The following is a 13,200-nucleotide window of genomic DNA, read 5'->3' as shown; positions in this document are numbered from 1 at the left end:
GACCAAAGAATTGCAGAATTCGTTGCAGACATATTGTGGACAGCCTTTTTTTAATATTGAGTTGGTTTAGAATGGAAACGTTTGTCCTATGAGCTGTCCATGGTATGCGCAGCATTCTTCTCCAGCACCACATCTCAAAGGCATCAATTTTTTGGCGCTCGCATGCGCGAAGAGTCCAAGTCTCTGCTCCGTATAGAAATATTGAGAATACAAGGGCATTCACCAGTCTCATCTTGATATTTTGAGAGATAGATCTGTCTTTCCAAACTTTAGTTAGGCGACTCGTCGCATTTTTTGCCATACCAATACGTCTCCGATCTTCTGCTTCACAGTTGCCATCGTTAGTTATACTAGACCCGAGATAGACAAAGGTGTTTACTATCTGGTATTCCTGTAACATGTTAGTCAGTTGAATAGTGTCGAATCTGTCAACCACCATTATTTTTGTCTTAGCTTTATTGATTTTCAGACCAACTTTATTGCTTTCGTGCTCAACTCTTCGCAGAAGATCAAAAATTTCTTGCTCATTTGCTGCTATAAGTGTAGTGTCATCAGCAAATCTCAAATTGGAGATTTTCCTACCGGCTACTGTTACTCCACCGGCCCATCCTTCTAAAACCATCCTCATGACATGTTCACCATAAATGTTAAATAAGTCAGGTGACAACACGCATCCTTGTCTAACACCTCTCTCGATCTTGAATTGGTTTGAGAACTTCTGATCTAGTCGTACTGTCGCTATATTAGACTGGTACAGATTTTTAATAAGTGTCACCAGGTGCATTGGTGCGCCCATTTCTATTAAAATTGACCACAGATTTATCCAGCTTACACAATCAAATGCCTTTTGGTAGTTAACGAAGCATATAATCATAGGTACTTGAAATTCTCTAGACTTTTCAATAAGTTGTCTCAGGTTCAGGATTTGTTCCCTTGTACCTTTACCCTTTACAAATCCCGCTTGTTCCTGAGGTATTTGGTAATGTAGATAGGTTTTTAATGTTTTTGATGATATGCAACAAGATTTTACTGGCATGTGTTATTAGTGACAGTGCGGTAGTTTTCACATCTGGTAGTAGTTCCTTTTTTGTGTAGCGGGATATAAATTGAGGTGCACCAATCAGATGGCCATTTTCCTGAATTCCAAACAGCGACACAGATAGAATGGATGATATGTATTCCTTTGTCACCTAGTAACTGTAGTATTTCACATGGTATTGAATCAATGTCTGGGGATTTATTTCTCTTTAGTGATTTAATTGCATCTTTGACTTCAGCGAGTAAGACAGTAGGTTCTCTAGGGTAGTCAGAGGGCCACTGATGTTCTGCTGATACCTCGTTATTTTTATATAGCTCGTCACAGTAGTTTCGCCATGTTTCCAATATTTCGTCAGTATCGGTCTTTAGATTACCTTCCTTATCTATTACAGACCAGGTTTGAGGTTTAAATTCTCTGGTAAGGAGTTTGATCTTCTGGAATAAATCCCTCGGTTCATTTCGACAGCCATGTTCCTCTATCTCTCTGCATATTTGAGAGATGTAATCAGCTTTGTCTTTGCGGCACTGTTTTTTTATTTCTTTCGATAACGCTCTGTATTCATCGTTTGTTCCGTGTCTAGTTTTGTGTTCTTTTCTGCGTTGAATCACAGAGTCCACGTATTATCGGATATGCATGGCTTACGGCCAGTGGAAACCGCTGCCTCACAGTCTTTTGCAGCCTCGATTACCTTATCTTTGAAATAAATCCAAGTGCTCTCAGGGTCACTATCTACTTGGTCTAAAGAGAGAGCTTCTTCTAGGTTGTGTTGGAAGTCATTGATTTTTGATGGATTTAGAGACATGACTTTTCTCTGGGGTCTTCTTTGGGGAACTTTAAAACGAAGTCGAACGTTTAATACCAGGAGTTGATGATCGCTTCCACAGTCTGCGCCAGGATATGTTTTACAGTTGATGGCCGACGACTTCCATCTTGATCTTATTAGGATGTAGTCTATTTGATTCCTTGTTCGTCCATCTCGGCTGCGCCATGTGTATAATCTCCGTGGATGATGTTGAAATAACGTGTTTGTAATTGTAAGATGTTTTTCGACACAGAACTCCACTAGACGGTCGCCATTCTCATTTCTCTGTCCCAGTCCATTTTTGCCCAGCACTCCTTCAATATTTTCATTAGATGACCCCACTTTGGCGTTAAAATCTCCTAGAATTATGATGAGTTCACGATTCGGAATAGCGCGAACAGTTTCTTCTAGACGACCATAGAACCTGTTGATGTCTTCTTCTTGTGCAGCTGTTGTAGGAGCGTATACCTGGACAAGGTGTAGGGTATTGGTGGATATTCTCATTTTAAGGGATATTATCATGTCATCAATAGTATTATATCCAATTACGCAGTCGATAAGTTTAGAGGGTACAATTATTGCGACTCCATTTGTACTTTTGTTATCTGGGCCTGAAAAATAAACGACGTTGCCAGCAGTTGTTTTAAAATGCCCTTTACCTCTCCAGTGAGTTTCAGAGAGTCCCAGTACCGAAAGATTGTGGTCTGCCATTTCTTTTTCTTTTTAAGTAGTTGTTATAATAAAATACAAATTTTATCGATCTCTCTACGCCCTTATGCGGACACTTGTTGGCTGGGAACTAAATTTGGTCTTACTGAGATTCATTTTTGGACCTATTGTTGAACATACGTTTCCTATTCTTGTAGCATTTGTTGTGCTTCACGCAGGTCTTTGGTGATTAGTAATATATCGTCGGCAAAACGCAGATGATTGAGCATTTCACCATATATTTTTATTCCTTTATTTTCCCCACTTTAGCATTTATAAAGGCGTATTCGGCGTTAGCCAACGGCTCTCCAGTAAAGTCCATCTCCAACAATTAAAATACTTTGGACATGTTATGAGAGCCAACACAGAAAACATGGAAAGACTCTATACAAGGAAAGGTGGAAGGAGGAAGATCCCCAACAAGATGGATCGATCAGATTACAGGAATATGAAAAAGACCTATGCATGAATTAAAAGAAATGACCAGAGACAGAGATCTTTGGAGACGGACAATACACGACATCAAGTCGACCACTACACTCCCTCCGGGGAGTCAGGATTGAAGAGAGAGATTCGAGAACCGTTAAAAATAATTTAGGTGAGAGAGTATCGCCCTGTCTCACAACTCGCTTGATATGTATTTCTCTGGTGGTATCATATAGTTTTACACGCATTGTGGCATTCTGGTGCAATATTTGTACTAACTTTGTAAAGCGGTAGTCTAGTCTACTGTTGTTCAGAGGAGTTATAGTGCTGTCTAGTTCCACGGTGTCGGAGGTTTTATTCTATCTAAAGAAACAAGATCAGGAAAGAGCCGGAGTGACTAGAGTCTCAGAAAAGATTTAAAAGCAAAGACTGCAATGGTTTGGTCACGTCAGACGAAGAAATGAAAACTATGGGAGGAAGGATGGAGCTGTTAAAAATTAAGGGGAATGAGAAGTGAGCAAACCCAAGAAGGGTTTGGACCATAGAAGGACTGTGTAACAGCAAGACTCGAGAGAGAAAGGTTTAGCTGAAGAAGATACAATGGACAGAAATGAGTGGCAAAGAGTAAGGAAGAGCGATCCCTGAAAGGGGAAAGCTAAGGAAGAAGAAAGTCTTGTTGGAGGTTGGAGTGGACAAAAGCGTCATCCTGGACATAAGAAGATCAAAATGAGCACACCACTGAGATAGAAACCAAATTTACATGGTAAAAAAATAGAAAAGAATTAACTTTTTTCTAAAATTAAAAATAAATGATCCATATAATATATATTATGAAGAGTACAGGGAAAAAAACAAGGAATGTCACGTTTTCATGAATTTTGGCTTTTCTCGCCATGTGGTAACAAAAACTGAGGACTATATATAATCATGCAGAAAGGTGAGTCTTTATACATTTTCTAAGAATTTGTATCCAGGCGAAGAAAGAGAACTGTTCACACTCTACCGAACAAAACCAAGGAATGTCAGCAGTTTTTTTGGTGCATTATTAAATTAAGTAATTAAGTTAATATAGATTAATATTCTATTCAGATTATAAAATAAGAATTGCTGGAATTCTGCTAAGAATCCCTAAGTAGTTTTTAGATATCACAAGAATTAAACCTTTATTGGTGTTTTTCTCAATATGTATAAAATGTGACATTCCTTGTTTTTCCCATGTTACTCTTCATATGTTCCAAGCTTACTCTTACTGAGACTTGAGACATGCATAAATCATAATTTCTTTGCTACTGTCTGTTCTTTTGGAAACAGGGAATATCCGCTACATATTTCGAATTCTTCCATAGAAAATAGAAAGGGTCAAAGGGAACACTTTCTGGAGAAATACAAATCGAGCTATTAAAGAAATGTCTGCTTAAGAATATTCGAAAACTCAAAACATTGAAATAACTAAATATCTATAAACTATGTCAAGGACGAAGTTATGGGGACCAATACTATCTATAATAAATAAATGTAATCACCAAGTAAAGATATTTTGCGCAACCCTAAATTATTTAAATTCTAAAAATGTTTCACAAGGTGAGATTCGAACCAGGATCTGCGTCACGTCTGAGACTGAGAAGAATCCTGTCTTATCTTATTAACCACCGAGATTCATTCTTTAAAAATCAAACATATATCAAATTGATTAAATTAAAAGTGAAAGAATGCACAAATTAATAAAAATATTTTTTAATATAAATAATCATAACTCGTTACATAAACAGTACGAGACCTCCTGAAACTGTTTACGCAATAAACAGAAATACGAACTTGACATTGACATATTGCACATTAAAAAGAATTTTGTGTGAAATTGCGAAATTGGTTTCATTAATTTTAATTAAAAAATTGTTTTTCCTCAAGTTTAAAAGAAGATAGAGTTAAATAAAGTTGTATGACAAAAACTAAAATGCCTAGGAAGGCAAAACCAAAGAAAGATGGTCCAGAATCTGGAGAGGATTCCGACGAGTACAGAAAACGAAGAGATAGGAATAATCTGGTATGTTCACAACAAAACTTATTTTCATTGAATAAATTAACTCACAATGTTTGTTTTTGAAGGCTGTAAAACGCAGTAGGGTAAAATCGAAGCAAAAAACTCAGGAGACATTAAGTAGGGTAACAGAACTCAGAAATGAGAACACTGTACTAGAAGAAAAAGTAAAGACTCTCACTAAGGAGCTAGGCTTTCTCAAAGAACTGTTCCTTGCACATGCATCAAACAGTGCTGATAAAAATAAATTCGAAGGTGTAGATTTAAACAAACTCTTACAGGATCCAGCAGATGAATCTACATCTTCGGGAAATAATACCTAGTTGGGTTATCCTTCCTTTAAGGTGCTTACTGACTAATAGCATTTTCTTCCAAAACAACTGGGCGAGTCGAGCACGCACAAACAGTAAAATACTCAGGTTGTTTTAAGTGAAAAAAACATCAAAAAGATATTGGATAAGGTTGTTTTTAAGTTGTAACAAAACAACTCTAAAGATATCTGTGGCAAAAAGTTTATCTAATGCCATCCCCTCTTTGTGAACACACACACACACACACACACATGACTCCTATAGTTCTTGGTTCATCTCTATATAAAAGAAATGCCATTGGGTAAAAAGCAAACCATGTAGACTCATATATTTCACCTTTTCATAAAAAAGTAAACAGTAATTATATTATTAGTTTTGGAAGAATTTTGAACCCTTTCTTGTACCTATCAATTTGGTACTTTTTGCCTTTTCTCTTCGGAAACTTCGGAAAATTTTCCTGTAACTTCAGGTGTTCCCCAAGGTTCACACCTGGGACCTCTACCATTTAATCTATTCATTAATGATTATTACCACTTGTTTTTCCCATACAAAAGCTCTCCTTTTCGCTGATGACCTTAAGTGCTTTACAATAATAAGATCTCATGATGATACTCTTGGACTACAACCAGATATTAATAAATTATCCCAGTGGTGCTCTCTTAATGGCATGGAATTAAATGTTGGTACGTGTTATATTATGCGTTTCTGTAGGAATCAACATTTGCTAACACATGACTATACTATTAACGATCAAGCATTGCAATCATGCACACAAATCAAAGACCTAGGCATAATATTAGACTCTTCACTCAGCTTTAAACACCACATTAGTACCGTTGCCCAAAAGTCTATGAAAATGCTTGGTTTCATTAAAAGAACATCTCGAGATTTCACAGATATAAATTCAATGAAAATTTTATATTGCTCCATCGTTAGATCTCATCTTGATTTTTGTTCCTCTGTGTGGTCTCCATATTATCTAGTTCATAAAAATAAACTTGATACAGTTCAGCATACCTTTCTCAGATACGTAGCTTTTAAACAACATATATATCGTAGCTACACGGATATTGAATTACAGTAGAACGTCGATAATCCGGACGTCAAAAATCTGGACCGTCAATAATCCGGATTTGTATCTAGCAAAAATATGTGATTCTTTTAAAATAAATTAAGACCTTCGCTGCGAAAAACGAACTTCTACTGCAGTTCGGTCAACAAGACAAACCCAAACTTTTCAGATAAGCTTCCATAGATATAACTATACTTACAATAATTTTTTACCACGAACACTTAGACTTGTGACTTCTCTAAATGACTTAAATATATTCTGCAATTCCTTGGATAAATTTAAAAACCATTTGTTGAACATACAATGTTAATTATATAATTTCTATCAGCAATTTTTAAGCTTAAACGTTGTTTTTTTATATCGTAATGTTCTTTTTTTTCTTTTAACGTATTAGCTTTGTTATCCAATAGATATTGTAATATTTGTTCTTTGTGTTGACACTGTTTATGTTTTTACTTTTGTCTTTGTAATATTTTTTTTGTAATAATATTTTCTAAATTGGGCTTGCCCGTAAATAAATAAATAAATAAAAAGAAACTGGCAAGCAAACTATCAACCTTATTCATTGTTTCTTCAGAGATACATACTACTTCTTCAGCTATCAGTATGCATGCATCATTTGTTTTATTTTATTTTAATATTCCCATGTTTTGGATTCCATAACATAACACAGGAAAGAGATCATATGAATCAATCAGACTTAACCCTTTCAGCTCCAGGGATGCGTATGTGCAATGTGCATCCAAAGATGACTATAGACTAGTGCCGTTGGACATGTAAGCACACTTTGTGTATATTATATTCAAACGAAATTATTTCTGCCGGCACAGGAGCAGAGGTTGGAATATTAAAGTGGAGCTGAAAGGGTTAAACATTTTTCTCTATTCCATTCCATTTGTATTAAATGCAGAGCTAATCAAAGCTTTTTCCATTAAATATTTGCTGCGAACACAACACATAGATTGAATGCCTGCACCCACTGAGGGCTTTTGATCTTTCAATGGTTACCTCTGAAAATAACCAGCTCATTCAATTTGGTAGAATTTTGCTCGTTCGGTTTGTTCTGAGAAAATTGCTCAAATCAATACGCACCTTTAGATGTAAAAAAATGTAAGATATATTTCTGTATACTCATTAAGCTTTGTATATAGTCAAGTTTAAATTTAAACTATGTTTCTTATGATAATATCATGATTAAAATTTTAAACAAAAACTACTTAATTCACAGACCTTTGCAAATAAAAGGATAAAAAGAATGCAATGGCAGAATCATAGCATCATTGGTTATTTTTCTTTGAAGTAAGTTAATATGACTTAGTATGCAGTCAAACATCTTAACTTTTGAGATAATAGATATTAACAGCAATTTTGGATAATTTTTATTTTTTATCTAGAACTTTACCTAATTATGTATGCATGATAAAGTGATATAATTATTTACTTTAAGGCTCGGTAAATACTTGATAAAAGTGTATTTTTTGGACTCAGCCTTAAAAACTTTTTGATTTAGTCTTTTTTTAAAATGTATGTGAAAATATCACATTTTTAAATGAAATAGCTGAGTGCACATATATGTGAATTTTAAGTTGATAAAATGGTAAAGCAGAATCCATATTGCACCTTTGGAAAAACATTGATGTAAGCGCAAATTTTTCACAAATTGAGTTATCAACACTAAGATATTCATAATACTCATATTTGTCTTAGGAAACAAAGACAGACTTGTAACTTGTAACTCTTCCATATTTCGCTAGATGATGTGTATGTTGTTGTTGAATTTCTGTTGTTTACTTGCTTTCTTGGTGCAACAAAGTCAGATTGTCAGTTGTGTGTGATACAGCATTAGTATGCAATAATAAAATTATGAAATTTTTGGAGAATAAATGACATATTTGCTAATTTCTGGAGAAGCAAGGACATATTTGCTAATTTTCTCCCCTTTCAGGTAGCTTTAAAAGGGCAGGTTTAAGAAAAATCATAAAAAAAACTTTTTTTTATTTATTTATTTATTTTCAACGGGCTGCTGCCCAATATGATAACAAGTTTATATAATATATTATAAAATATAATATATGCTAATAACTAAAATCGTGGACAATAAATTTCTACTTGCTCTTGTAAATCTCATTTTTGGATTTAACTAACTTTCAAAACTGTGAATGCGTTTTCCCAACAATCAACAAATTTGCACTTACGTCAGTGTTTCTCCAAAGGTGCTATGTATCATCTGTGTCTTTCTAATACCTCGTAAGCAATATCTCACACTCTCAGCAATGGGGATATGAGCTAGAAGCTGGGGAACAAGCGAGTTTAGTTTTACACTATGCAAATCTACAAACAATAGATAGAACAATTCTACCTAATATATTGGAAGAATTTGGCATACCATCAAAATTAATACGACTAGTGCAAATGACAATGACAGAAACAGAAGCACAAGTTTGTATTCAAGGACAGATCACTGATGCGTTTACGATAACGCAAGGACTGAAACAAGGCGACGGACTGGCTCCAACGCTTTTTAATCTTGTTCTTGAATATGTAATTAGACGGTTGACGGTAAGCGGAAATAACATACTTACAAACAAATCTACCCAATTAGCAGCATACGCGGATGATATAAACATAATGAGCAGAACAATGAATGCAGCGGAAGAAACCTAAGTTGAGTTGAAACAGAGTGCAGAAGCAGTAGGGCTAGCAATAAACACAAATAAAACAAAACTACTCATACAAACCAGATCAAATAGACCGGCGCAACAACACTTTATTGACGATATAGAACATGTGAATAGATTCACGTACCTAGGAATGGATCTGGTTGCAAGCAGTGAAGAAGAACCGGAAATAAATAGAAGGCTTGTGCTGGCAAATAAAGCATATTTCGCGATGGGCCACATATTCAAATCGCGAGACGTACACCGGAAAACAAAACTCCGGGTATATAAAACAATAATCAGGCCCATAGTAAGTTATGGCTGCGAAACATGGGTGGTGACACAGAAATCTGCCAATGCATTAGATGTGTTTGAAAGAAAAGTATTACGTAGGATACTGGGCCCAATAAGGGAAAATAACAACTGGCGAATTAGGTATAATAGAGAAATATACGAGCAATATAGCGAACCAACTCTAGCACAACGCACTAAACTACAGAGATTACGGTGGGCAGGGCACGTGGTCCGCATGCATGAGAATAGAATCCCCAGAAAATTGCTGAATGCAAGAATGCAGGGAAGAAGACCGGTTGGAAGACCTAAAAAGAGATGGGAAGACGAAGTCGATGAGGATGCCAGGAACTTCCTGGGAACGCGTTCATGGAAAAGAACAGCGGTAAATCGAAATGATTGGAGAAGCTTATTGAAGGAGGCCAAGGCTCGATTTGGGCTGTAGTGCCATTGGATGGATGGAAATCTACAAACAACGCATTTTCCAATTTTTGTGGGTTACGAGTTATTAGAACGACACAGACAATATATTCAGACACGTGAGAGCCATCCGTCATCATCAAATGATTACATGAAAGTCCATAAATTTGACTAATTACTGTTTTATTTACTCCTTCCAGTTTCAGATGAATTTTATAAAAATGGATTTAGGATTGTGAATTAAGAAGTTAATTAAGTGTTATCAAAACTATTTGTCGATCAAATAGTATTTTTTTATATACTACAGTAGTTATAGAGATTAGCAAAAATGTATTAGTATCACTTATGTAACCAACACAGAAATTGATATAGCTCATACGTAATAACTCACAAAAAATTATACTGCTATAATAATTTGAACTTTATGGCTGTTATATTTAGTCTTAGTAATTTTTAGATAATGTAGCCTTTTGTAATTTAGTCCTTTGAAAAGCATGCTAACTTTTTTCATCAAATCCTGTTTGTCAAAACATAGCTTAACTTAAACTATTAACTGGCTGAATAAAAGATTCGATTAGATTCAATTACATTGAATATTAATTTGTTTTGTTGTAAATCCACTTAATAATTATGTGATATGTTTGATTTAACATGAATTCTATAATTTTTTTGTAATTTGGCACCAATGTCAACTTAGATCTCTGACGTAGATAATGACATGCAACGGTATTTATAATCTACCGACTGTAGATCTATTGAGAAATTCACACCGAGAATGCAGTACGGCTAAGATAGGGCAATACATTTCTAATGGGGAATAAACGCACAGGGTTGTCAGTCTTCACCAGTTGTTGATTGCTCTCTCAAGAGCGTCGCACAGGAACTGTGGCAACACTGAATGCACATTGCTATCTTAACCATACTGAATTTCACGTTAGTCTAGCTTCTGGTAATACTATATATTATTTATCTATGGTCTAGCTTTAATGTCACTGTTAATAAAAACTGGTTTCTATATTTGTGTACAGATTAAAGAGCTCACTTTTTCGATAATTTATTAGAAAGTATTTTTATTCTTATTGAAAATTACTTTTAAGTTCTAAAGCTTAAAAGCCTTTGTTGTATATATAAAATAAAACTGTACAGTGTTTGACTAAAATTATAATCTTTAAAATATGTTAAAAATATATGTACAAAATAGATATTAATGTATTATTTTTATAAAAATCTTTTTTGTAGTATGTTTGTATGATTAAAATGTGAAAAAATGATTTAGTTTTTTTTCCAACTTAAATTTATTTTTATTATTGAATAGTTTAGTGAAATATGAATTCTTAGCCATTAGAAATATCCGAAATAAAAAGTCACCAAAAATTTTGGTATACCTATCGTTGATTCGATACAGGTTCTCTCATACAGAGTCTGCAGCTTAAACCTGCGTTGACATGGGTAGTGAATCATGAAAGTGAGCCACGTTTAATTAATTAATAATTTTTCAAAAACAATTTTTTTTTTCAATTAGAAGGATGTATGTAATTGCATATTAGAACATAGTTTTTAATTCCAAACAACTTTTCATACTAGCAATTTTCAATATTGTGAAAAATAAAGCTACTTTACTCCTGAGTGAAATTCAAACTTTTTGACATACCTCATATAACATTCAGAAAATTTGACATCTGGTGGTTGAATCTTGGGTTTTGGACCATGCAGAACTTTTTATAAAGAATAACTTTTTTTCGTAACATTAATAATAAAAAAGTTTTCCATATGGATACAACTACAGGGACATACTTTATATTTTTGGCATGCTACCATATTTGTTTTTTCACTTATATCCGCCGCCATCCCACTATTCCGTAGGTACACGTAACAATAACGCTTTAAACTATTACAAATTTGATGTATACACCGTTATTAGGCGTCAACGCCCTTCGGTAGGGATCTATGGAGGAGTATCACCCAAGCCGCAAGACCTTGTCGTACCGCTCTTCCATAGGCCGATCAGACACCAGTTTATTCCAGACGAAGTCGTAGATTTTATTGAATTTTATACTACGACGCTGGCCTTTTTATTAGGCCAGCCACCTGAGCCGTCTGACCGACACAAATTTGATGTAACCACCAAAAATCGCCGTTCTCTCTCTCGCGCGTAATAAATTTATTTCCCTCTATCATAGATACATTAGATTAAAACACTACTGCCTTTAAATATAGTCATGTATCGTCCTGAATATTATGGACCACACTCCGGGAATAGTATACTTACACGATTGATGGTACTTATTTGCCTGACTGCGATAACCTTGTTAACTAGCACCTGCAACAACGTTCTTACTGAAATTAACAATGAAGCATCCAATTGTTGTCGATACGTTTTATGTAATCAGACCATCTTGTTCTACTTTGATATGCTTCTTGTCTTGGTCTCCAGTGTATTATTCGCTGTGTCCATCTGTTATCCGACATTCTAGCTATGTACCCCGCACAGTTCCACTTAATGGTCATAATTATTTGTATGCCATCTGTCACTCCTGTTCTCTGTCTTATTTCCTTGTTTGTAAACCGATCTCTACGAGGAATGCCTATAACATCGAGCGTTCCATAGCTCTTTGGGTAACGCAAATTTTATTTCTTACTTTCTTGGTTACTGTTTAAAGTTTCTGCACCATTTGTAAGTACTGGCAACACTTGCTCATCAAAGACTTTTCTTTTGAGACACGTAGGCAGTTCTGACTTAAGGACAGCTCAGCTTGCCGAATCAAACCCAAGTGAGTCCTATGTGGCGACCTAGTTCGCACGTTTGATCATCTCTCCATATGCGTATCTCATGCCCTAAGTACTTATAAGAGGTGGTTTCTTCAAAATGTATGTCATTTACTGAAATCTTTTCGCTTAACACAAGATTTGTCATTATTTGTCTGCTTGAGTTTTAGTCCAACTTGAGAGAGGGTAGGTATAGTATTTCCAGTTGGGACACTGCATCATCGACGCTCTCAGCAAAAAGAACAATATCGTCAGCGAACCTCAAATGACTAAGTATTTCTCCGTTGACATTAATTCCTTTTTCACTCAGATTTGCGAACATATGCTCTAATAATGTATACAATTTTGGCGAAATTGTGTCTCCCTGTCGCACTCGCAGTTTTATTTTAAATGTGTTAGATATATCCTTGCTGTCTCATTTTGATAGATGTATTTGGCACTCTGTTAAGGCTTTTCACATTTTTGATGACATTGTGTCGAAACCTTTTTTGTAATCAACAAATATCAGGACTTATAGCTTGTTATCTTCAACACTGTTTTATATTAAGTTCCTAATTACGTGTAAATAATCATTCGTGGCATATCCTGCTGTAAAACCTACTTGCTCTCTTGGCTGATAGAAATCCAACTTACTTCTTAGCCTGTTAGAGCTCAGAGATAAAAACACACA

At 35.1% G+C, this 13,200-nt stretch overlaps 1 protein-coding gene across 1 annotated transcript; it reads left to right on the top strand.

The window, feature by feature from the left end:
- Positions 1 to 4,679: 4,679 nt before the first annotated feature.
- Positions 4,680 to 11,035, top strand: LOC114336139 (CCAAT/enhancer-binding protein gamma). Its single transcript, XM_028286470.2, has 2 exons — positions 4,680 to 5,019; positions 5,082 to 11,035. Exons 1-2 carry the CDS (start codon positions 4,915 to 4,917, stop codon positions 5,334 to 5,336), a joined length of 360 nt encoding a protein of 119 aa, XP_028142271.1. The 5' UTR covers positions 4,680 to 4,914; the 3' UTR covers positions 5,337 to 11,035.
- The last annotated feature ends 2,165 nt before the right edge of the window (positions 11,036 to 13,200 follow it).

Source organism: Diabrotica virgifera, chromosome 6, assembly GCF_917563875.1.
Source record: "Diabrotica virgifera virgifera chromosome 6, PGI_DIABVI_V3a".
Taxonomy (NCBI): Eukaryota; Metazoa; Arthropoda; class Insecta; order Coleoptera; family Chrysomelidae; genus Diabrotica; species Diabrotica virgifera.
Note: the sequence above shows the minus strand (reverse complement) of the source record. Positions and strands in the feature narration are given on the sequence as shown.

Bases quoted from the DNA above. Each gene is read 5' to 3' on its own strand.
- LOC114336139 (XM_028286470.2), top strand. From the start codon at position 4,915: ATGACAAAAACTAAAATGCCTAGGAAGGCAAAACCAAAGAAAGATGGT. The intron at 5,020-5,081 runs GTATGTTCACAA...TTGTTTTTGAAG, and splicing joins GAAGAGATAGGAATAATCTG to GCTGTAAAACGCAGTAGGGT.